At 45.3% G+C, this 25,060-nt stretch overlaps 2 protein-coding genes across 10 annotated transcripts in view; one reads left to right on the forward strand and one right to left on the reverse strand.

Annotated features, from left to right (window-relative positions):
- The window catches only part of PRUNE2 (prune homolog 2 with BCH domain), a 254,412-nt gene that overhangs the window by 168,972 nt on the left and 60,380 nt on the right, over positions 1–25,060 (forward strand). For all 9 annotated transcript variants that reach the window (XM_027614380.2, XM_027614384.2, XM_027614387.2 and 6 more), the window contains 2 exons: positions 1,213–7,753; positions 8,156–8,921. In XM_027614380.2, the coding sequence (XP_027470181.2) occupies positions 1,213–7,753; positions 8,156–8,921 (7,307 nt within the window). The remainder of the gene's footprint in view (positions 1–1,212; positions 7,754–8,155; positions 8,922–25,060) is intronic.
- LOC113933979 (proteasome maturation protein) lies at positions 20,693–21,264 on the reverse strand. The gene has a single exon (XM_035723580.1). It carries the CDS (start codon positions 21,213–21,215, stop codon positions 20,790–20,792), a length of 426 nt encoding a protein of 141 aa, XP_035579473.1. The 5' UTR covers positions 21,216–21,264; the 3' UTR covers positions 20,693–20,789.

The raw sequence follows: 25,060 nt of genomic DNA on the forward strand, positions 1-25,060 counted from the left end.
CAAAGCAGCTTTAAAAATTGGTTAATCTTAAACAGACAAAAGTGGAAGAGCAGGTGAAGGGATTAGAAGCCCTGGAGCCCGCTCTGCATACCTCTCCTCTTCCCCATGCCCCCCGCCCCACCTGAGAGACAGTTCCTCTGAATCTTGAGCAACACAAGGTCAACACTACCCTAGAGGAAACCCTCTGTGTCCATGTGACCTCAGTTAATTAAGGGCCAGCTTCTGCAGAATTCACAGCGTGGCTCCATCACATGTCACCTGCATGGCGTTGGTCAAGGTATCTGACCTTGCTGTGTCTCGGTGTCATCATTGGCAGAACGGGGATAAAGAATCCCTACCTTGTACAGAATTATTGTGAGGATTAAAGGAGATACCGCACATAAAACCCTTAGAACTGTGCCTCGCATACAGAAACAATAAATGTTAATTATTATTATTACTATTAATGTGAGCTCAGAGTTATTTTCAGTGTTGTTGCTGTCACCTCCACTAATCCTGTGGGGCCATTTTGAAAGCCCAGTAGGCAAAATATCCCTGACATTTCCTAAAAATCATAGAGCTGTGGCCCGGTTCTGGCCTCACACCGGCTGTCACACATTCTCTTGACCTCCGAGGGCAGCTTTGTCTATTCTGAGCTCCATGTCGATGCTTCTGGGGGGCAGCAAGAGACAGTGGGGGCTCGTGTGCTGTTGGAAAGCTCCACCCCTGGTAGCTTTCTCTTTCCTATTTTCTCCTTTGCCTTAGGAGGCTTTTGGAGGTAAAGGCAGGTCCTGGGTGCCTCCTCCCGCCCCGTTTCCCCTCATGCCCACACTCACCCCCCACCCAGCCCCGCCAGTTCTTCTCAGCAACCTGCATTATCTCTGCTTTTTGCAAACTTGAGTTTCACTCCTGTTGGAAGATGATATTATATTACGCCAAGGAAAGGATTAAAATGCTTTAAATCTCTTCACCTGTAACTTTCAGGAGCAAACAGCATTGAGCTGCTGGATTTTGAGTTAAAAGAAAAGCCAGTTCGAAGGGACTGTAGAAAGAGGTGGTGGTATGTTAAGTGGGACTTTCCGTGTCTTACATTACTCGGTCTTCCATTGTTTGAGATCTTCTTTGTAGACTGATGCACACAGATTAATTTTATATTAAGACAAATTAAGAAAGCCAAACTGCAAAGAGCAGAGTGCCTCAGTGCTCACATGAACCCCTGTGCCTCCCTGACAGATTTGCTGTGAATTGGAAGAATGCCAGAACCCTTGCCTAGAGCTGGAGCCCTTTGAATGTGGCTGCGATGAGATCCTGGTGTACCAGCAGGAGAACCCTTTGGTGACCTGTGATCAGGTGGTTCTTCTTGTCAAGGAAGTCATCAACAGGAGGTGTCCAGAGATGGCCTCCAACAGCCGAACGTCCTCAACAGAAGCTGTGGCAGGCAGCGCCCCACTGTCCCAGGGATCTTCCGGGATTATGGAGTTGTATGGTTCTGACATAGAGCCACAACCCAGCTCTGTGAATTTCATAGAAAACCCTCCAGATCTGAGTGATTCTAACCAGGCTCAGGTGGATGGGAACGTAGACCTCGTCAGCCCGGACAGCGGCTTGGCCACCATTAGGAGCAGCCGTTCATCCAAGGAGAGCTCGGTTTTCCTCAGTGATGACAGCCCAGTGGGAGAAGGTGCGGGGCCTCACCATAGCCTGCTCCCAGGGTTTGACTCCTATAGTCCTATCCCCGAAGGAGCAATAACAGAGGAGCGTGCCCAGTCCGGGGAACACAGTGAATCCTTTGATCTCTTCAACTTTGACCAAGCGCCCATGGCTTCTGGGCAGTCCCAACCGTCTTCCCATTCTGCAGACTACTCTCCCGCAGACGACTTCTTCCCCAATAGTGATTCATCGGAAGGACAACCCCCCACAGGGCCTAAAGAAATCAGTGGGATAGGAATGGACATGTCTAATTATTCATCCAGTTCGCTTTTGTCAGGGGCTGGCAAAGATAACCTTGTGGAATTTGATGAGGAGTTTGGTCAGAGACAAGAAAGTCCCCAGGATCACTCTGAAAGAAATTTGAGCCTGACAGGTTTTGTGCGAGATAAATCTCCTTCACCAGAAAGACTAAAAAATATTGGAAAGAGGGTCCCACCAACACCTATGAATAGCTTTGGAGAAAGCTCACCATCTACCGAAGAACCCGCTGTACTCTATCCAGAAAATGTGACCCAAAAAGCAACAGACACAGGTCACATCGGGCCACCTCAGACCCGTGCAAGGTGCAGCAGCTGGTGGGGGGGGTTGGAGATCGACTCTAAAAATATTGCAGATGCATGGAGTTCCAGTAAGCAGGAGTCTGTCTTCCAGAGCCCTGAGTCGTGGAAAGATCATAAGCCAAGCCCAGCGGACAGGAGAGCCTCAGATTCTATATTTCAACCAAAGAGTCTCGAATTCCCAAAGTCAAGTCCCTGGGACTCTGAATTCGGTCGGCCTGGGCTTGGCAGCAATAATATTCAAGACCGGAATGAGGATACTTTGCAGTTTCAGAATGTGCCCCCGGAGAAATCGAATTTGCCAAATGCTTCTCCTCAGGGAACAAATCACCTGATAGAAGACTTTGCCGCCTTGTGGCGTTCTGATCGCTCTCCCACAGCGATGCCGGAGCCGTGGGGAAATCCCACAGAAGATGGTGACCCAGCTGCTGTGGTGTCATTCCCAGCCTGGAGTGCCTTTGGTAAAGAAGATGGCACCAAAGCTCTGGCAAATACCTGGAATCTGCACCCAACCAGTGGTGAGACACCTTCTGTGAGGGACCCGAGCGAGTGGGCCATGGCAAAAAGTGGGTTTTCTTTTCCTTCAGAAGACAATTCACCCAGTGAGGCAAATAATGAAGAAATCTGGGGCAAGAAGAACCACGCCCCCAGGGATGATATCCTGATACCTGGGAATCCCGGCTCTGATCTGGATCACACGTGGAATAGTTCTAAGCCAACCCAGGAAAATCAGAATGGTTTAGTAGATCCAAAAGTTAGGGGGAAGGTGTATGAAAAGGTCGATTCCTGGAACCTTTTTGAGGAGGGTATCAAGAAAGGAGGGTCAGATGTCCTGGCACCTTGGGAAGATTCCTTCTTATATAAATGTTCCGATTACAGCGCATCCAACATGGGGGAAGATTCGGTGCCTTCCCCCTTAGATACCAACTACTCCACATCTGACTCTTACATTTCACCAACATTTGCCGGAGATGAAAAAGAAACAGAAAACAAACCATTTGCTCAAGAGGGAGGCTTGGAGTCAAAAGATGCTAACTCTGCCATGGGGGAGACTGAAATGCCTCCTCGGTCCCCAGAGCAGCCACCCAGGAATCGAATTAGCTCAGGTCCCGGGAACCTAGAAATGTGGGGTTCCCCTGATGCAGATAATAGTTCTCAAATAAATGTCACTCATAGCCCCGATAAAGATTTCCTCGAGACGGAGCCCCTCGATGATAAGAACATCTCCCTGGAGGATGACCTCGGGGAAAGCAGTCTGTCCAGTTACGACGACCCCAGCATGATGCAGCTGTACAATGAAACCAACCGTCAGCTCACGCTTCTACACAGCAGCACCAACTCCCGCCAGGCGGTCCCCGACAGCCTTGACTTGTGGAACAGGGTGATTCTGGAGGACACACAGTCCACTGCGACCATCTCCGATATGGATAACGATTTGGACTGGGATGACTGCAGCGCCGGTGTGGCGATCTCCAGCGAAGGTCAAGCGCAAGGATACATGGCTGAAGGTCCCGAACCTGAGACCCGATTTTCCGTGAGACAGCTGGAACCATGGGGTGTGGAGTATCAGGAAGCAAATCAGGTAGACTGGGACCTTCCTGCCTCTTCGGAGCACAGCAAGGACCCTCCTGCCAACGAATATCACAGCCTGAATGAAGAAAGTGGGCAGCGAATCGAGAATAATATTTGGGATTCCGTCGTGAGAGATAATGACATGTCTTCATTAATGTTACCAGGCCCATCATACGTTACAGATTCTGAACAAAACAAATCACCTCCTGAAACTCCCAACTCATCAGAAAAAAGTAAGGACGGTTATATCCCAGAGGTGCTAGAAGCTTCTGGAGCCAACGAGTCAGGAGCTCTTGATCCCGAGAAGCAGAACACGAGTAGAGGAACCCTGCCAAGTGATGCAGTGTCCTGGGCAACCACCCTTGAGAATCCAGGGCATTTTGCACACTCAGATCCATGGAAAGGTCCTAGCTATGGACAAAGCGAAGGTGAGGAGGAAGCCCGTGGAGCTGTTGCTAGGGAGCACCTCAATGAAGAGGAGATGCTGGACAGAGCCTCGGGGATTTCTGGAAAGGGGCCAAGTGACAGGGAACGCTCCTCCCCAGTGGCATCTCAACATCAAGAAATCTGCGATGAATCGGGCAAAATCAGCTGTCTTTCACTCACTTCTAGTCCTCAGACTGAGGAACCCCAGGAGGTTTTAGAGCATGAGAGGGGGTCCTACAATCCAGAGCCCTGTGATGGGCACACAGAGGTGTCCACAAACGACCCACAGGCCCAAGAGACCTGCGAAAAGCACCTCATGTATCACAGAAATTCAGGTGAAACCACTGAAATTTCAGGTGGGCTGAATTTAACAAAAACTGTATCTTTACCTGAAATGGATCTTGAGAAAACTGAAAAATGTAATGTTCTGGAGCCAGAGAGAGTGAACCAAGAGCCACCCCATGAATGTCCCCAAAGCCTTGACATTTGGGATGCCTCTATAGACAGTGACGTGCAGGTCAATTTACCAAGTTCTGAGATAACTAAGAATCTTGAAGTCGAGAGTACTGAAGACAACCCTCCAGGAGCTAATCCATCAGGAAATTATCGCAGAGATAGTGTTTCTAGTGAGTATACACATTCCAGTGCATCAAGTCCTGGCCTAAACGATTCTTCAGCTGCATTGCCTTCCTGGGACCAGGGACCCAATATAGGGCATCAGAAGCAGCATCAAGATGATTGGAGCCAACAGAATCACCAAGAATCTGCACTAATTACTACTGACAGCCAAGTAGAAGTAATTGCTGAAATGAAGGACCTGGAGAAAACCAGAATGGACAGGTTGGAAAAGAGCTTAGATCACAAGGTTCCGAAATTTTTAGAGATTTGGAGTGACTCCATAGATGGCGATTCCTTTTCCTCTTTATCCAGCCCTGAAACAGGCAAATATTCAGAATATTCTGATGCCTATCAAGAAAGAAATCTAGTGGTTAGCCGTCAGGAGAAAAACAACCATGACATTTCTAAAACTGTGCAGCCAGAGGATGCCAGGTTCATTGCAACAAGCTCAGGTTCTGACGACGACAGCATAGGTGATGAAGAGTCAGTGGAGAAAGAGATCCATCTGGGCACTTGCCAAGCTGCTCAGAGTGAACCCGGGGCTTGGGATTCACTGAATGAACCTAATAAGTTCTTGGCCACAGCTGATCCCAATCATGAATTTTCTGCCTATGGAGGCAGTTCAGAACCAACAGAGAATAAGTCAACCCCATTCTGTGACAATCAACAAAACAGTCCCGATCACTGGAATTTCTCACCACTAAAGGAGACTGAACTACAGATCACAGCGGTGAATAAGGAGATGAGATCTCCAGAAACAGTGAAGACAGGAGATACCCTATGGCAAATCTCCCCTCAAAGTGAATCGAAGAATGAGAATTATTCTAAATTGGAAATGCTTGGCTTCTCAGCCGAGAGCACTGAGTGGTGGAATACCTCTCTACAAGGAGGACGACCAAGTGAGAGTGCATTTGAAAGGGAATTGCCTAGCTCAAGTAGTGGGTTAGAGATAAGTTCTTCAGTGTACCAAAACGTGAGTCCTTGGGGAGTACCCATTCAGGGTGATACCGAACCCATGGAAACGCAATGTACCAATCCTTTCACTGAGGAACATCAGTCCCCCTTCCTGGATAGTAATGAGAACTCCCATGAGCAACTTTGGAACATTCAACCAAGGCAGCCAGACCCCGAAGCTGATCAGCTTAGCCAGCTGGTAATATTGGACCAAATTAAAGAAAAGGATTCCAGAGAGCAAAGCTTCATGTCTTCTGCTGGTCAAGAACTGACTTCAGAAACACCTACCCAAGAGCAGCAGTGTCAGAACACAATGCTGTCTATCTGGGATCAGCCAGACCCAACATTTACTCACACAGATGAAAATGGATCGGTGATATCTAACGTCTCGACGGTTGAGTGTCAAGAAACAAATTGGTGGGAAGAAGGAAAATCATATCCCGGTGAAATAACGAATTCAACCATTGCCTCAGATTTCCCCACTGTCAATTCTCCCACCCAGTTGATAAAGAAGTCAAGCTCTGAACGGGATGTCTCTCCCCCTAGTGAGGGCCCCCAGGGCACATTTGTTCCAGATATTTTACATGGCAACTTCCAAGAGGGTGGGCAACTGGCCTCAGCTTCGCCTGACTTATGGATGGATGCTAAGCAGCCGTTCAATTTGAAAGCAGATGGTGAGAATCCAGATATACTGACTCACTGTGACCATGATAGCAATTCTCAGGCTTCCAACAGCCCTGATATATGTCATGATTACGAAGTAAAGCAAGAGACTGAGCTGCACATCAGGGCTGGAGTGGGACCTGAAGGGGAAGCTGGTGAGTTATATCTCACTGAGCCGAAGATGGATGAAGAACCCAATCTGGAGCCTGGGCGGGAATTTGTCCCATACAATTCAGAACTATCTTCTGAAGACATGATTCCACCGCCTCCCATCAGTGATCAAGTGAACACAAGTGGCTCATCTCAGCCTGCCTCTCACAAAGGTTCCCCTGAACCTTCTGAAATCAGTGGTGGAAATAACACAGGTTTCAAAGCATCCGAGAAAGGAGTTTGCCCAGATGCAGTACCAATTCTGCAGCTTGTGGACGGAACAATCCCAATGACTGAAAACATGGGAACTGGTATTTTTGTAACTCTCCAAGAGCCAACTATGGACAGCAACAGCTCACTGATGTCAGAGGGCTTTTCCCTGGAAAGTCAGACAGATGTAGGAGCCTTGCTGGACCACGAGCAGGCTTTTGCTAGTGAGAATTCTGCCCCTGGTCCTGACGCCTTGTTGGCCTCCGACACTTGTCTGGATGTAAGTGAAGCTGCTTTTGACCACAGTTTCAGTGATGCCTCAGGTCTTAACACATCCACGGGAACGATAGATGACATGAGTAAATTGACATTATCAGAGGGCAATCCCGAAACGCCAGTTGATGGGGATGCAGGGAAGCAAGACATCTGCTCATCCGAAGCCTCGTGGGGAGATTTTGAATATGATGTCATGGGCCAAAATATCGATGAAGATTTGATGAAAGAACCTGAACATTTTCTCTATGGTGGTGACCCTCCCTTGGAAGAAGATGCTCTGAAGCGATCTCTGGCACCTTACACACCCCCCTTTGATTTGTCCTATCTCACAGAACCTACTCCTGGTGTCAAAACAACGGAGGAGGCTGGGTCTCCAGAGGATGAGTCTCTGGGGAGCGAAGGAGCCGAGATACTGCTTTCTGCCCTTCCTGATAAAAGAAGCAAGGAAAAGCACGAAGGAACCCAAAATAGCCAGCCCGGACAGCTGGTTGTGCTGCATATTCACGAAGATCCTGAGTCGGTTTCTTTGCCAGAGGGAGCCGACTCCAACCTTGAGCTGTCTCCATCAAACGTTGACTGGGAAGTAGAAACAGATAACTCGGATTCACCAGCAGGTGGAGACGTCGGACCACCAAATGGTAAGAAACAACCGGTTCCTCCACCCCTCCCACCCCCACCCCACCCCACCCCACCCCCACTCCCAGAAACTGCTGCTTTCATGCAATTAACATATTTGTTCCTACGGTTGTGGGTAAAAAAGAGGAACTAACTGCATTTGCAGTGCATGCTTAACCAAGTCCTGCATTACAGCCGTAAATGCTGCTCGTTAATACCTCTCTTTGAGGGTGCCGGAGAAAATACAACAGCTCTACCAAATAAATAAATAAATAAATAAATAAATAAATAAATAAATAAAAAAAAAAAAAAAAAAAATTCTTAAACTACCTCTCCTTAGATGGATCATTTGCAAAGATCACAAATCACATAACGTGTTAATTCAGCCTTTTTCGGCCCTTCTTGCCTTCGTCTTCCACTTCTAGGTATCAGCAAGGGAATATCAGAGTTGGAAGAAGAAAATGTAATTCCTATCAAAGAGCCTGAGCAGCTAACACAAGAATACAGGGAAGAAGCGTACATGGAGAAGAATGAAGATCATCATGCACTACACATGGATTACATACTTGTAAACCATGAAGAAAATTCACCCCCAACTTCCGGGGCTAGGGAAGCCAGAGAAAACATGTGTGAATTAGGAGCGTTTCACACAGGTTCTGAAGGAACAGGGCTGCCAGGAACTCAGCTAGCAGGCTTCCCAGATTCCTGTCAGCTTGCCTCCTTAAATGAAAGAGAAGATCATCCTGTAGAGAGAATGTCTCCCAAAGGTGATAAGAGATTATCTCTTGAGAGCCCTGGGCAAGACCAGAGCTGGATGGTCTTGGGCCATGGGGAGGTCGGTGATCAGTCACTGGAAGCTAGGAACTTGGGGCCTGGATGGTCTGGCAAGGTGGTAGAGCTGACCTCCGCTTGTGGCTTGGGCCAGGGTCCCCAAATGCAGGTTCGAGGAGGAATGAAGCCTGTGGAATCTTTAGCACTAGAAGAGGCCCCTGTTCTGGGCAGCCAACCCCGGAAGAGCAAGAGCCGAGGCAGGGCTGGCCCAGATGCAGTTCTGCGACAGGCTGTCACCCATGACAGTGAATGGGAAATGCTGCCACCCCAGCCTTCTCAGAAAAACAGGATCCTTGAAACGGAAATGGAGGAGGAGACAGAGTTTCTGGAGCCCAGAACAAGGAGACCGAGGCCAAACGGGTAAGCGCAAAAGCTAGATTTATTTATTTATTTATTCCTGAAAAATATTGTGTTAGAATCTGGGAAATGGTGAGGGATTGTGGAATATGAAGAATAACTAGATGCTGATGGGAGCTTTGCTTCTATGTATGGCCAAGCATACCAGCTGTAAAAACAGCTGCCAGATAACCATAAAGATAATGATGATTTGTGTGTATTTTCAGCCAAAAAACAAAAACAAAAACCCTTCAGTTTCCATCCAGAGTCTGTACTTACCCTTCCGATACTTACATTTACTCCACCTACTCAATCCCTGTATTTACTCTTAAACAGGCAGCTGGAAACAGAGAAGGGAGGGTACTAACATTTTTTCATAGATCGCCACACAGTTTGCTCACATCATCTCATTTAATACTTACAACAACGCTGAGGTGGTAGGCATTATTACTTTTACGTTCCACATGCTGGTGGGGGTGCCTTGAATTAAGTAACCAGAGTGAACACTCTGGAATTCGAAGGTTTTCATCTCCAGAGTCAATGCTTTTCCAGCAGACACACACACAGCCTATCTCACACAAAGGGCAAATCTGGTTTTATGTCATACCTCACTTACGAGGAGGGCTAACTGAGGAGACTCCACAGCAGGCTCAAAATCTTCGCGGGAAACTTTCACTCCTCAACTGGCTAAAAAATTGGCAAACAACCATCAAACTAGGGATTCATTCAGTCATTCCCCACGTGGTGTCAGAGAGTCTGCTCTGTATGGAGTTTCTGGGTAGCCAGTGGATATATGGCAGAATATCATGGAACAGGATGTCATCTCTGCCCTCGAGCTTCCCAGGCCCTGTTGACACCAATGAAGGGTTGTTCGTTTCTCTTCATTTGTCCTGATGGAGCCCTCTTGCTCCCAGGGACAAAAGGGCAAATTGTGACAAGAAGAAGATCATGTTTCCTCTTTAAAATGTAGTGGAAAGAAAGATCTCTTTTTCCTACTCATTTCAGGAGTATGAAGGGCTGTGCATACCACATACTCACTATGAGTCAAAGACTCTGGATTCCAGCCTGGCTCTGCCCTTACTGGCCACGTATTTGAGGATTAACCCTAGGCTTACATTTCTCCCTCCATAAAATTGGTGGCTTGGGCTGGAGGACTTCAGGCCTTCCTCAAGCTCCCATTTGTGCGAGCTTCACTTGCGTGCAAACAGAATGTGTCCGTGGGAGCTTTGGTCTTCGCAAATTGCGTTTTCTCCAGGAAAAGAATGAGAAAACAAGAAGGAACAGCAGGGGTATATCAAGGGTTAGTAAAATGCCGTAAAGAGTTAAAAGCTCAGATTCAAGGGCAGCTTCCTAAATCCAGACCTTTTCAGTTGGCCTAATCTGTCTTTCTTCCTGTCAAGCTATTTCCTTCCAGAGAGACCCCAGATCCGTTATCAGAAAGAGAGTAGCAGATGGATCCCAGCAACCCCTCTGACATTGTTATGGATTGAGCTCAGAACTTAGGCAGCCTCGAGTTGGCTGAGCCATTGTTTGGCTTCTTGTCTGCATTTTTGCACATGCCCCTGTAATTCGACAGATGAGACTGTTCAATTGTACCACTAGTCCCCTTTCTTTCCGGAAGATTTCTTTGCTCATATATTTCTGCTCAGCCCCTGCAGTAATGACAATTTTCTCACAATTAGGGGAGGGGGCAGATTTTCCCCGCCGGTATTTGTATTACCTTTTGCATAAATAATTTACTCTTGACTGTATTTGAAAGGGTCCCTCTGTGCTAGATTTTGAGAGGGTACGGAGTTGTGGGAAACAGTGATTCTCTAAGTGGGGTCCTAAAACCAGCAGCCTTGGGGCGCCTGGCTGACTCAGTCGGTAGAACACGGGACTCTTGATCTGGGGGTTGGGAGTTGAAGCCCCACGTTGGCAGTAGAGATTACTTAAAAAAAAAATTTTTTTTTTAAATAAAACCAGCAGCCTCAGAATCACCTGGGTGCTTGCTAGAAATGCAAATTACTGACCCTACTCCTCACTCTTCCTGAATCAAGAAATCGAGATGGGGTTCAGCCATCTGTACTCTAACACGGGTGATCCTGGTCCATGCTTAAGTTTGAGAACCACTGGTCTAAAACTTCCTCCCAGCCCTCTAGTTTAAGAAGGGAGTTAAACACAGGTAAAGAGGTAGATAATAGTGTAACATGTAAATCAAAGTAATTAATGACCAACGTGTGTAGAAATATGAATAGCTACCTATCATGAGCATTTGCCACGGACGGGGTACTGAGCCCTATGTATGCACTACCTCATATTACCCTGGCAGGAATTACACAAGGAAGGACACTGATGTTTAGAAAGGTTGAGGGGCACCTGAGTGGCTCAGTCAGTTAAGTGTCTGCCTTCAGCTCAGGTCATGATTCCAGGGTCCTGGGATCGAGCCCCGCATCGGGCTCCCTGCTCAGCGGGGAGTCTGCTTCTCCCTCTCCCTCTGCCTCTCCCTTTCCCCCTGCTTGTGCTCTCTCTCTCTCTCTCTCTCTCTCAAATAAATAAATAAAATCTTTTAAAAAAAATAGAACGGTTGAATCACTTGGTCTGGTTTCTAGTTGGAAAGAGAAAAAGCTGGGATTTGAATTTAAGTTTTTCCATGTCCAGAGTGTGTGTTCATGCTAGTGAATTAAGAGGGGAGGCATCTGCGTAGGGCACGTTTACAGAGGAGGAACCGGGGTGGCTTAGCACCCACCCGCATCAGGAGGCAGAGTGCCCAGGACCCCCAGGAGTTTAAAGGGCCCACGTGAAACTTTGAATTTCTTTTAACATCTAAAGAAAAAAAAATGATATTACTCCTGTGTGGATTATACTTTTTCCCTACCAATACAGAGGTTAAATAAAGTTTTGGATTTTTTTTTTTTTTTTTAATGAAGGAAAGAGCCCGGGAAACTAACAGTGCCTAAGGCCCACCAAGGGCGTAATGTGGCCCTCAGAGGTGTAATTCGAGACGGGCGTTAAGGGACGGTCATAATTTGGAAAGGCCAAGAAGAGGGTAAGAGGTCAGCCAAGCTGTCTAGGCAGAGAGAGATGAAGGAAACCATGCACACAGGAAGGTAATCACAGAAGCAATATACGATAGTCCTATTTTTCTGACTAAAACCTGGAAACATCTCCTGACACAGGGTTTGGTCATAGGGCAGAACCAAGACTGTCCTGAAAAAAATAAATAAATAAAGTTTGGGCTTCAAAAAGAGAAGTAGGCTGATAGTATATGCAATATGACATACCAGCTACAAATTGGCTTCGAGCCCTCCCCTCCCCCTGCTGCACCTCCTCACTCAAGTTCCCACACTGGTTTGAGAGCTGCAAGCCATATTTTCAAAATGCAAGGAGGCCTCAGAAGGTGGTTTTTCTCCTTGCACTTCACCGACTTCCTCTTGTTAACAGAACTCGTTTTGAGTGTGGGGAGAGAAACTCTCTCCCTTGAGATTAGCGGCGCTGGGTTCTGGTTCCTAGGATCCATCTTCCCTCTTCCCAGAGGCTTTGCCAACACCTTGGTCATCCTCCAGCTATAGATCCGCCAGCTCAGGATCACACCCCAACTCCCAAGACAGTGATGGATATGCCCAGTCTTTCCGATGGGGTCACAGAGAACATTGGCACAGTAATCTGCACCACACACAATGTTCTTAAAATAGGGAAGAACTAGTAAATAGGTTTCTTTTAAAAAAGACCACGGTTGGTTTTTTTTTTTCGCAACGGGTTTGCCGCCAGAACACAGGTGTCGTGAAAACCACCGCTCAACCTAAACCAAAATGGGAAAGGAAAAGACTCACATCAACATCGTCGTCATTGGACACGTAGATTCGGGCAAGTCTACCACTACTGGTCATCTGATCTACAAATGTGGTGGGATCGACAAAAGGACTATCGAAAAATTTGAGAAGGAGGCTGCTAAGATGGGAAAGGGCTCCTTCAAGTATGCCTGGGTCTTGGATCAACTGAGAGCTGAACGTGAACGTGGTATCACCATTGATATCTCCCTGTGGAAATTCGAGACCAGCAAGTATTACGTGACCATCATTGATGCCCCAGGACACAGAGACTTTATCAAAAACATGATTACAGGCACATCTCAGGCTGACTGTGCTGTCCTGATTGTTGCTGCTGGTGTCGGTGAATTTGAAGCCGGTAGCTCCAAGAACGGGCAGACCCGTGAGCCTGCCCTTCTGGCTTACACACTGGGTGTAAAACAACTAATTGTTGGTGTTAACAAGATGGATTCCACCGAGCCACCCTACAGCCAGAAGAAATATGAGGAAATCGTTAAGGAAGTCAGCACCTACATTAAGAAAACTGGCTATAACCCCGACACAGTAGCATTTGTGCCAATTTCTGGTTGGAACGGTGACAACATGCTGGAGCCAAGTGCTAACATGCCTTGGTTCAAGGGATGGAAAGTCACCCGTAAAGATGGGAAGGCCAGTGGCACCACACTGCCTGAAGCTCTGGATTGCATCCTGCCACCAACTCGTCCAACCGACAAGCCCTTGCGTCTGCCTCTCCAGGACGTCTACAAAATTGGTGGTGTTGGTACTGTCCCTGTGGGCCGAGTCGGGACTGGTGTTCTTAAACCTGGGATGGTGGTCACCTTTGCTCCAGTCAGTGTTACAACTGAAGTAAAGTCTGTTGAAATGCACCATGAAGCTTTGAGTGAGGCTCTTCCTGGGGACAATGTGGGCTTCAATGTCAAGAACGTATCTGTCAAAGATGTTCGTTGTGGCAATGTGGCTGGTGACAGCAAAAATGACCCACCAATGGAAGCAGCTGGCTTCACGGCTCAGGTGATTATCCTGAACCATCCAGGCCAAATCAGTGCTGGATATGCACCTGTGCTGGATCGTCACACGGCTCACGTTGCTTGCAAGTTTGCTGAGCTGAAGGAGAAAACAGATTGTCGATCTGGAAAAAAGCTGGAAGATGGTCCCAAGTTCTTGAAATCTGGTGATGCTGCCATTGTTGATACGGTTCCTGGCAAGCCTATGTGTGTTGAGAGCTTCTCTGACTCTCCTTCTCTGGGCCGTTTTGCTGTTCGTGACATGAGACAGACGGTTGCTGTGGGTGTCATCAAAGCAGTGGACAAGAAGGCAGCCGGAGCTGGCAAGGTCACCAAGTCTGCCCAGAAAGCTTGGAAGGCTAAATGAATATTATCCCCAATACCGGCCACCCCAGTCTTAATCCGTGGTGGAAGAACGGTCTCAGGACTGTTTGTGTCAATTGGCCATTTAAGTTTAATAGTAAAAGACTGGTTGATGATAACAATGCATCGTAAAACCTTCAGAAGGAAAGGAGAATGTTTTGTGGACCATGTTTTGTGTGTGTGTGTGTGTGTGTGTGTGTGTGTGTGCGTCAGTTTTAAGTTATTAGTTTTTAAAATCAGTACTTTTTAATGGAAACAACTTGACCAAAAATCTGTCACAGAATTTTGAGACCCATTAAAACAAAAGTTTAATGAGAAAAAAAAAAAAGACATGGTTGCAAGAATGTCCTGTGAAAAAAGGGTCATTTGGTTATGTACTAGTCAGGGTTCTCCAGAGAAACAGAACCAATAGGAGCAATAGGAGCTATCCATCTATCTTTGATCGAGAGAGAGAGAGAGAGAGAGAGAGAAATGATTTTAAGAAATTGGAATTGGCTCACCCAGGTTTAGGGGCTGGCAAGTCTGAAATCTATAGGACAGGCCAGCCGGCTAGAAACTCAAGCAAGAGTTGTTGCTGTCTTGAGTCTGAATTCTGCAGGATAGCGGGCTGGAAACAGGCAGAGTCTCTGTGTTGCAGGCTTGAGGAGAGTTCCTTCTTTTTTGAGAAACTTCAGACCTTGCTCCTAAGGCCTTCAACTGACTAGACAAGGTCCACCCACATTCTGGAGGATAATCTGCCTTACTCAAAGTCTGCTGATTTCAGTGTTAATCACATCTAAAAAAAATACCATCCCAGCAACATCTAGACTGGTGTTCAACCAAATAACTGGGCGCCATAGCCTAGCCAGGTTGACAAATAATATTAATAATCATAGGTTATATTCAAAAGCCTGAACTAGCTACATGCTAAGTGAACATGAAACCATTAACGTTTGTAAACTCACTACCATCTAAATTATATAAAAGTGGGTTGATCAATATACAAATATATTGACTTTCTCTGGGTGTGGGGTAAAGAAATAGCTGTGAGGGGTGCTAAATGGAAATAATTTCCAAGAGGAGGAAGTACACCGACGCTACTCGTCTGGTCTCTTGCAGACACACGCAGGGGTGGGGGCAGGGCAGTGGGAGGCAGAGGTGGGGAGGACAAGGGGGAGCTCTGGCACATGTGCTTTTGAAACAGTATTTAGAAATAACCTGATCCAGGGGCACCTGGGTGGCTCAGTCGGTTAAGTGTCTGCCTTCGGCTCAGGTCATGATCTCAGGGTCCTGGGATCGAGCCCTCCATCGGGCTCTCTGCTCATCAGGGAGTCTGCTTCTCCCTTTCAGTCTTCCTCTGTGCTCGCTTGCTCTCTCTCTCTCTCTCAAATAAATACATAAAATCTTTAAAAAAAAAAAGGAAGAAATAACCTGATCCTTATATTTGTGGAGCTATAGCTTCTAGCCCTGTGAGGTGAGTTATTTGGTACTCCCTAAAATAAAAATGACCTTCAAACACAATAGAGTCATACTGCACACAACCTGCTTCTTATGGTCATCTCTGTGCATTCTTTCTTTTTAAATTAGTGACACTGGCCTTTTTTTTCTGTCTGACAAGACTGTGGGAAGTAACTCCCTTTTCTCCCTGTAAGTGACCCCATTAAATCCTTATATGGTTTTTCACAAGACCCTCTAAAACCAGACTTCTTCTGTCTGGGACTTACAGCTGAGGAATTAGTACATTGGGTCTTAAACCCATGTGAATGCTGAAAATGAAAAACAGGTAAAGAAATAATCTGTCGACTCTTTCGCTCGATGTTGGGTAACGATATGTTTGGGCAAGCAGAAGAATCAGGCTCTTTGAGCACATACTACACCCTCTCTGGGTCTTGCTGTTTGGATGGGCTGTATCCCAGTTCCAAACATTCGCTTTTTCTCCAAGGTAAGTTGATACTCCATAAACGACAGCCGTCCCTTGTTTATTCACTGTTATTTGGCTTTGCCCTGAACCAAATCTAGAACACCAAACTTGGCATTGACTCTGTGTTCATTTATTTTTGTAATTATATTTGATCACTTGATGTGCTGCGTTTGGTGGCTTGGTGGCGATAATTAAATATCATTCAAAGTTCTTTAAATTTGCACTTGGACTCAGGCCTTAGTCTCCTTTTTGGGAAAAAAAAAATTGGGTTTTTTCCGTGTCCCCCCACCAGCCCGTGTTACCTCTCCACTACTGGCCAGCCTTACCGAGAACAGATGTCAAATAAATCTGGTCCACCCAATCGCCATCTGAGAGCAGCAGGGCCAGTTTTATTATGCCTACTTCATAGATAAACCAGCTCAGTAAATGAGCCGTTAATGTCATCCAGAAATGAGACAGTGGTAACATAAAGACTTGAACTTCTGTCCTCTCCCTTCCAGCCCAGTGCTTGTCAATAAGACACAGAGGCCAAAACAGTCATTTTTTACAAAGTATTCTATAGGGTGATGTATTTCTTCCTCTTCTCCCATGGTCCCATTGAGAAGTGCATCGCGTTTAATAGCCCAAATTCCCAGAGTGTTATTTGGAGAATAACTGAATCAGAACTCGCCGCTGAGCCTTCACTCGGTCGTGTGACCTACTGAGCCCTTCCCAGGCCTGAATGCACATTTTACACCACAGCTCATTTGTGATGGTTACTGCCCTGTCAGTGGGCTGTTCCCCCTCTGTGGTTTGTAGGGCCAACTCAAGTGGCCAGAGACCAGAGGGGGGTGAGGGAATCAAAGCCCCTCAATGTACAGCTAAGTTTTCCAAATATTTATAGACATGGTATTTTGTGGTAAAGGATTTCATTGTAAGTAAAGGCCATGAACACCGAGATGAGGTGGTACAAGTCGGCTGTCCCGTGGGAGGAACACCCACAGAGGAGCCCTTTTGTGTTGTGTTGGCTTCTAGTCTGAGGAAGAATCCAAGGTAGTTCTCCAGCTGGAATAGTGAAATGTCAAAACTGATGTCAGGAATAAAAAGAAAAAAAAAAAAAAAGACCTCCATGACAATTGATGGTGTTTGAGGAAAGACAAGAAGTCATGGCTTACAAAAGCAGGATACGTCAGTCTGTCAGGGACCCAGCAGGAGAGAGATGACACATTCAAATGAGGATACTTCGAGAAATATTTAATAAAGGGAGTATTTGCAAAGATGGAAGCAAAGTGTGAGGAGCTCACAAGGAACAGTGTAGTAGCTCAGGAATAGAAAGAGTACAGCTGTTCTCGTTCCTAGGCCTCGGGCGAGGAGAGGGTGCTTTCCAGAACCCAGAACAAGAATGTCAGTTTTCCCGAGAACAGCTGTGGCCTAGTGTTGAGGGGCACGGCCAGCCAGGGGCCTTCCCACAGGGAGGAAGCCAGAGGAGAGCAGATCCTTGCCTCCCCACTTCATCCCTCTGATCTCCCACCAGGGCCCCCAAAACCAAGTAGAATTCAGAGTGGGAGGGAGCCTCCTAGGGCAGAGAGCAAGGGGGAGAAAGTAAGAGAGCGAAGCTGAAGCAGCACCCAGATGTTATTCCACACAGCTGGCTGAATTAGAAAGCCGTGGAACCTCAGCTTCGGAAAAGTGTACCGAGATCTGTGAAACGTACAGGGTAGTTAACTATTCCTCCAGTGCATTGGAGGACCTGGTTCTAAGATCCACGGGAGAGTTCTCTTAGAACAAGGGCTGTCGAAGAGTCACCCCAGGATTGGGTCATGCTTTGTAGAAATCCAGGCTGTGCCAACAAAAGAAATCCGGACGCTGTAACTGTTGGTTATAGTTATAACCATAACTGTTGGTTAAGGGATGTGGCTTCTTTTAATTGTCAGCCTAAGAGAGTTTTGTTCTAGGTAATGGCCGAGCAGGAATATTTTTAATTCACTCCCATAAACTATCTCAATCTGTTGATCAACTCGAAATCAAAATTTATGGAAGATTGAGTGAAAAATATGTAATGCCGATGTTTCTTTACATGTCCCCAAATCTGCCCAGAGTTAAGCGCAAACCAGAGAACTATGTACTTGTCCCATGTTGCAGAGGATACCATAAAGTTTCTTTGTCTTGTATTATTTTTCTTATCTCCCATTGGCTCACGCTGATGCAAGACATTAGGTCAGCGCAGTGAAACTCATCTCTTGTGCCAAGGATGTTGTTGAGAGCGTGGTTTTCTTTTCTTTTCCTATCTTTTCTTTTCTCTTTTCTTGTCTTTTTTTTTTTTCTTTGAAAGCATGATTTTCTCATCAGAATACCTGTGTTCTTGTGAGCAAGTCCAGTTCAGGCTCCATCTTGACTGTTAAGGAACATGATTTCCTTTAATTAACAACATTTACATAATTGCTTATGTTTATCCTTTCAAGGAGTTGGCTCCTTGAAAGCTTCCATTTCACACACAGATGGATCACTTGCCCGTATCAAATGTATAGAATTCTGGAATGTGTATTTCATTGTATTTGTCCAAGTTCTCACTCCATGATGTGATCCTACCACTATTTTTCTTTTCCAGCTATTTTTAAGTCACGTGGTGGTGGTGGATTTTTACATATCTACCAATATTGCCTTAAAGTGGAGGTATAAATAAATGCATATATCCCCTGATGAGACTTTTTTTCCCCCTTGCTTTTTGCTCTCAACACCTTAAATTCCTCGATCTTCCTCCATCCTATTCTCTGCACATTGAAATTCTACTTCTCATTTAAGACCCAGACCAAATGCCTCCCTCCTTCCTAAAACATTCTCCAGTCTTTTCAAACAGAAGTAAGCCTCTTTCTTGAATCTTCCTATGCTTTGCACCTGTTCTGTGGCCTTCCTCACATTCTGCCTCTTGTTGTATTTATTAGAGTCTCTCTTACTAACATACCTGGATGGAAGCCACTCGAGGCTGTGGTTAGGGTGTCCACATCTTTATTTCCCTCACGGCTACAAACAGTAGTTATACTCATGAAGTTGTGGCTTCAAGTCAAATATTAATTGAAGGGGGATAGCAAAGTCATTTAGATGAGTGAATCTTAGAAACCTTAGTGAAGAATCTAGTTTCCTTCCACTGTTCAAAATCATTTAAATTTTCATAAATGACACTGGCCTGTGATTTTCCTTCATCATCTGGCTCTTGTCTAGTTTGGGAATCACAGTTACATTGGCACCATAAAACAAACTAGGGAAACTTCTCTCTTTTTTCTCTTCTTTGGAATAATTTATATAATCCAGGGGGATCATCTAATACATGAGGATTAGGTAATATTTCTAGAACCCATCTGTGCCTGTTGCTTATTTGGAGGGATAGATTTTTTTTTTTTTTTTTTTTTACCAGTAATGTGATTTCTTAATGATTACTGGTCTATTCAGAGTTTCTTATTCTTCCTGTGTCAACTTTGCTATTCGGTAGTTTTCTAGAAAATTGTCCATTTCATCAAAATTTTCACAATAAAGTTGTTCATATATTCTCTTATTATTTTTTCACTCAGCAGTTACATTCTTTTCTCTCTAATATTATTTATTTGTATCTTCTTTCTTTTTTTTTCTTGTTCAGTCTTTCTAAAGATGGGTTCATTTCCCGATAATTTGATTTGATTTCGATTTTTTCTTATTGTTTTTTATTTTCCACTTTATTATATTCTGCTTTCATCTTTGTTTTCTTGATATTAATTTTGCTATACTGGTTTTCTTCCTTCCAGTATGCTTCATGTTCTTTCTATTTATCTCAGAGGCCGCTACTTTTGCCCCTGAGCACCAATTACTGTGTACTTCGGTCGGCACCTCCATAGCGCACTACACGTTCCTACAGTTCCATCATGCTCACGTTTCCCTACTGCTAACTAACAATTCCAGTCCAAGAGAGAACTTGGAGACTGGAATGACTTGTCAGACCTGGATCTTTCATCTAACATTATTGGACATGGCCTCCTTCTCAACTTCTTATGATGATCTGGCTGAGTATAATGACCTCCCAGAGCCCCAGGACCCAGTCAGTCCAGCACACACGCACACACACACACACACACACACACACTCCACTCAAACTCACATGGCAGCCCTGCCCTGGCTGGCCCACGTGGATCCTTCAACTACACTCCTATCCCCTCCTGTCAACCTGCTCCTACGATCCATACTCCACCACAGGCTTGAGTGAGGCCTTTCAAATGTAAATATCTTCCTTTCACCACCCACTTTCTTCAAACCGTCCAATGTCATTTTGGAACACAATTCTCATTCTTTACTATCACCTGTAAGGCCCCATGTGTCCTAGTTGCTGCTTACATTTCTGGTCGCTGAGAGTACTCTTTCCATCAGGCTTGCACACCAGACCATTTCCAATTCAGTGATTTGGCACCATCTGTACTCTCTGTCTAGACTTTTTTTGACATGCTGGCTTATTCTTTTTTTTTTTTTTAGAGAAGATGTCTTTTTTTTTTTAAGATTTTTATTTATTTATTTGAGAGAGAGCAAGAGCACAAGAGGGGATAGGGTCAGAGGGAGAAGCAGACTCCCTGCTGAACAGGAAGCCCAATGCAGGACTCGATCCTGGGACTCTGGGATCTTGACCTGAGCTGAAGGCAGTTGCTTAACCAACTGACCCACCCAGGTGTCCCAGGGCTCGCTTATTCTTATTTTTTATTTTTTTTTAGGCAAAAACTCCATTGTGTCAGTACTTTTAATGTTGTGTACATCAAATTCTAGTAAAAAGATGACTATAAACAACATGCAGCCCCTCTATTTTCATGAACAGCACAACAGATTACAGTAAACCGAGTTTATATTCCACCATCAAGTGTGGTTCTCCCATTAGTTCACTTTGTGACGGGTCATTAATAATATCTTCAAATCCAATAGTCTCATCATTACCCCTCAAAATATCCAGTGAAAGGTTTGAGCTTGGAAGAAATGGAAGACGCTGTACCTGCTGCACTGCCTTGAACTCCATTTGTAATTTTAGTGGAGCAAACAGACCCTGGATGTTTCTTAGTGTGGAAAAATTCATTTTATCTTGGTTGAGCTGGAAATTTTTTTCTGATATTTCAAGAGGATGACTGGGCAAAAGTTCATTTTTCACACAAGGAAGGCCTTTTCGAAGAAGATCATGACTTTCAAAAGGTCCACTTGCTGAAAGTTCAGTAACTGGAATACTGTCCTTTAACTGAGATCCAAGTCCTCTGTCATTCATCTTCACTTGCTCTGTGAACAGCCTCTCAGCCCCGTTACCGTCAGCCAGCCCCACCCAGGGCTGGCTTATTCTTATAATTCATGCCTCCCCAGAGAGCTCTTTCTTCTGTACACACAATGTCACCCTGGGGCAGATTTCCCCCATTTAATGAAGTACCCCTTAAATTTTTAAAGGTATCTGTGATTGAACTGATGACTTAATATCCCTATCAGCTGACTTTTAAAACAGATTATAAAATAGATTTAGTTAGTGTCTGTTCTACCACACTTAACTCCTCTTTCTGTACCCTCAGTGGCTTCTTTTCCCAGCTGATAAGAGGAACTCCTTCTAATGAGCCAGCACTTCTCAAAGATAAGATCCCCATTTTTAGCCTTCAACCTGGACACCCAGGACACAAGCTCTAAAGCCATCCATGCTTCCCTGACGGTTTTGGCTTTTGCTGAACCTCTGCCAGTCAGTAACTCTGCCAAAGTCACACCTTCCTCATGCCCGCCCCCTCTTAGGTCTCCTCCATGGCCGAAAGGTAGATGGCACATGAGAAATTATTTAATAACTGCTCATAATTCTGAAGAATTTTGTAGGCTTTTAGTTTATTTTTTTTAAGATTTTATTTATTTATTTTAGAGAGAGAGAGAGACAGAGAGTGCAAGTGGGGGTGGGGGGTGAAGAGTAGAGGGAGAGGGAACCAGCAGACTCAGAACCCCAAGTGGGGCTTGATCTCACGGCCCCTGAGACCATGACCTGAGCCGAAATCAAGAATCGGATGTTTAACCAACTGAGCCACCCAGGCGCCGACTGTAGGCTTTTAGTTTAAATAAAGATATAAAAAATTTGCTTCTTCCTCTTCTCCCTTCCTTGCTGCCCTCCCACCACCCCCAACAGCCATGGCGAGGAAAGAAATGCCCTTCATTTTAAGAACAGGAGCTAATATTTCTTAAGTACTTAACCATGACCAGGTCCTCTGCTGAGTAATTCACTTTCCTATTTTGTTAGTGGTAGATCAATTGGAAGAGTACCTAAAACTGCCCTATCTCCCTACCATAGCCCCCTTCCCCCAGCCCCGCCCCCACCAAAAACACTAAAAAGTTAGGTAACATGGAACTCTGAGCAATCCAGTTCTGAGGACGGTACCCATAGTTACTTTTTGCATTGACATTTTGCCTGATGGTGATCAGAAGTTTTTGGTTTGTCTGACAAAATTTTTTTTTCTTTGAGGAGCAAACAAACGAATGCATGCCTAGCATGTAAACTTTTCATTCCTATTTCATTTACCTTAACTATGTCAAATATTTCTGTAAATGTTTTAAGAATTAATAACGGTATTAGTAGCTAACAGTTACTGTGAGTTGATTTTAATCTAGACTCTTTAAGATTTCTACCTAGATTTATCGTTCTTTAAAGTGCCAGTATTATTATTATCCACCTGTGAGTTGGTGGTCTGAGGCACCAGGCACTTTAGTAACTGGCCGGAACTTGCTAATAAATAGTAGAAGTTAGATTCAAACTCTAGGACCTCTGACTGCAGAGTCCGCATGCTTTATGGCCCCACGCCTCTGTCTTCCAATAGCCATGATTTTGTGCAATCATAACCTTCTCTGGAACCTCCAATTGGCCTTGTTTATGTATCTCACCATGCTCCCAAAGTCCATTTTGTTACCGTCTTAACCACTGCCCATGTGAAGAAAATAATCACGATGCCATCTTACTGCGTGTTCTGTGAAGCTACGGGATTTTTTTTTTTTTTTTTAAAGATGTTTCAGGGGAACTAGATTCCTTCCAGCCTGTGCTTTGAGCCCATTCACATCCAACCTCACTCAGGAACAGGGGAGGGAGCAGTTTTTCCGAGCAGACACGAAAGTCAAGGGGGCTTCTCAGACTCCACAACCTGGATGAAAGAGTATTTTATGTTCCCAAACGAAACTCGGCGCAGCCCGGGCTCCATCCCCCAGCCGGAGAGCACCGGTGGCGGCCGGTTCACTGGGAGATCTGGGAGGCAGGTGATCATCCTTATTTAGATGTGCCAGTGATCACGTGACCAGAAAATGGAGGCGAATGTGTATTCCCAGTTAACCGCTCCGGAAGGGGGATGCTGACGAGCTGCAACCGAGCATCCTTCTCGCCCTGCGGGTAGCCAGCCTCCTCGCATCCTCAGGAGGTAGGTGGGTCCCGGTGCGGCTCTGGGAGGATCGGGTGTCCGGAGGCCAGATCGCAATGGAGAGTGTCGTTCTCGCGGACCGGTCGATTGCTGCTGGGAAGTTCGAGGGGGAGAGAGGAGGAAGAGGAGGAGAGGATGGGGGGTTCTGCCCAGCCCCTCGCCAGTGATAGCTGGTAGCTGCGTTTCATTCTGTATCAACTCAGACTGGGAAGGCTTGTGGTCTTTGACGGCTATCCCCTGCCCCTCCCTTGGCGATCAGGTAATTTAGGGAACACAGGCTCTGAACAGCTCTAAACATTTTGTCTTCCTTTCTGTCTATGATGAAAATAGAGATAGAAAATCGAAGGAAGTGACAGTTTGGAAACCGTTTAGGACTCTTGCCTAATGGATATTCCCGTGTCTGTTTAACAAGAGGAGCGGCCCTGGTACAGTGGCATTTTTATTTCTTGTATTACTGCTTATAGTTGCCGAAGCTCATAACATACATTTCTCCTTTCTTTTTTTTTTTTTTGAATGAATCTTGTAATCTTTAAATCTTATCTAAGTTCTAAGCTGCAGAAATAGGTCATCCTCAAAAAGGGACTTGGGTTGTTCTCTCCCACCTTTTCAAAATCTGGAGATAAAATACGCTATGGACAGAATATTGCTATTTCACTGAGAGGCTAAGTTATGTGAGAAACTAAAACAAAATGACCACCTGGTCAATTTCAAACAAGAAATACATGGATTATTAAATTCCTCTGTGGAAACCAAAAAAACAAAACTAGACTCCCACCCGGGAGGGATTTAAAGTATGATTCTTCCTGAGATCAGAGTACTGGTTGGTCTTGGTGATTCAAGGGAGAGGGACAGCATCTGTGTAAACCGCCCCCTTCTTTCATCTGAACTCTTGACGTGGTGTCAGTCTTATGCAAACTGCCTTGTGAGCAAGCCCAGCTTCCAGGCTTGTTTCCTCCCGGATGGCTGCCCCAAGCCACAGAGAGAAATGGGAGCTGCCACTGAATGAGACACCGCTTCAAAATGTTCAATTTGATGAAAGTTTTCTTAAAATCTTAATTGATCATATTTGCAGAAAGTGAAATCTGGAATCATTAATTAAAATTCCTGGTAATAAAAAAAATGACCCATGAAATTTCTCTTAATTGATAAGAGACTTCTTATCTGGGAGGAAAACCCTGTCCTTACTGGTAAATTACACATATTCAGGATAGTGAAAGCCCTGTACTTTAAAATGGCTTGAACCTTGCTTTGCAACTCAAAGATGGATAAAACAAGATGAGCCTGTTGTCCCTCGCACTTGTCCGTACCTAAACATCCCAGGAGATTTTGCTTTGTAACTCAAAGTAACCTTTATGTCCAAAATAAGGTGTAAGGCTTCAAAGGTACTTAAGGATAATAAGCCAGAGTCTCCTTCCTATTAACCAGAAGCCAATTAACTTTTTTCCGTTGTGAGGGCTCTCTTTGGTATATCCCAGTGCATTTTCTTTTACATTCCATTTGGTTTTTCATTCTTGAATAGCTCTGTACTAGGGAAAGGTTGAATCTCTTATTAAAGGATCATAATTCCTTGACCTTTAGACTTCATACCTCCTAGCTAGCGAGAACACAAGGTGTGGGGTTTGCCGGTAGGTTCAAGTACTCGATATAGTTTATGATAGGAAAGCCTGAGGTCACCCAGAGCAAATAAAAG

Source organism: Zalophus californianus, chromosome 13 (assembly GCF_009762305.2).
Source record: "Zalophus californianus isolate mZalCal1 chromosome 13, mZalCal1.pri.v2, whole genome shotgun sequence".
Classification (NCBI taxonomy): Eukaryota; Metazoa; Chordata; class Mammalia; order Carnivora; family Otariidae; genus Zalophus; species Zalophus californianus.

Excerpts from the sequence above, each read along its gene's own strand:
- LOC113933979 (XM_035723580.1), bottom strand. The coding sequence starts at position 21,215 with ATGAATGACAGAGGACTTGGATCTCAGTTAAAGGACAGTATTCCAGTT.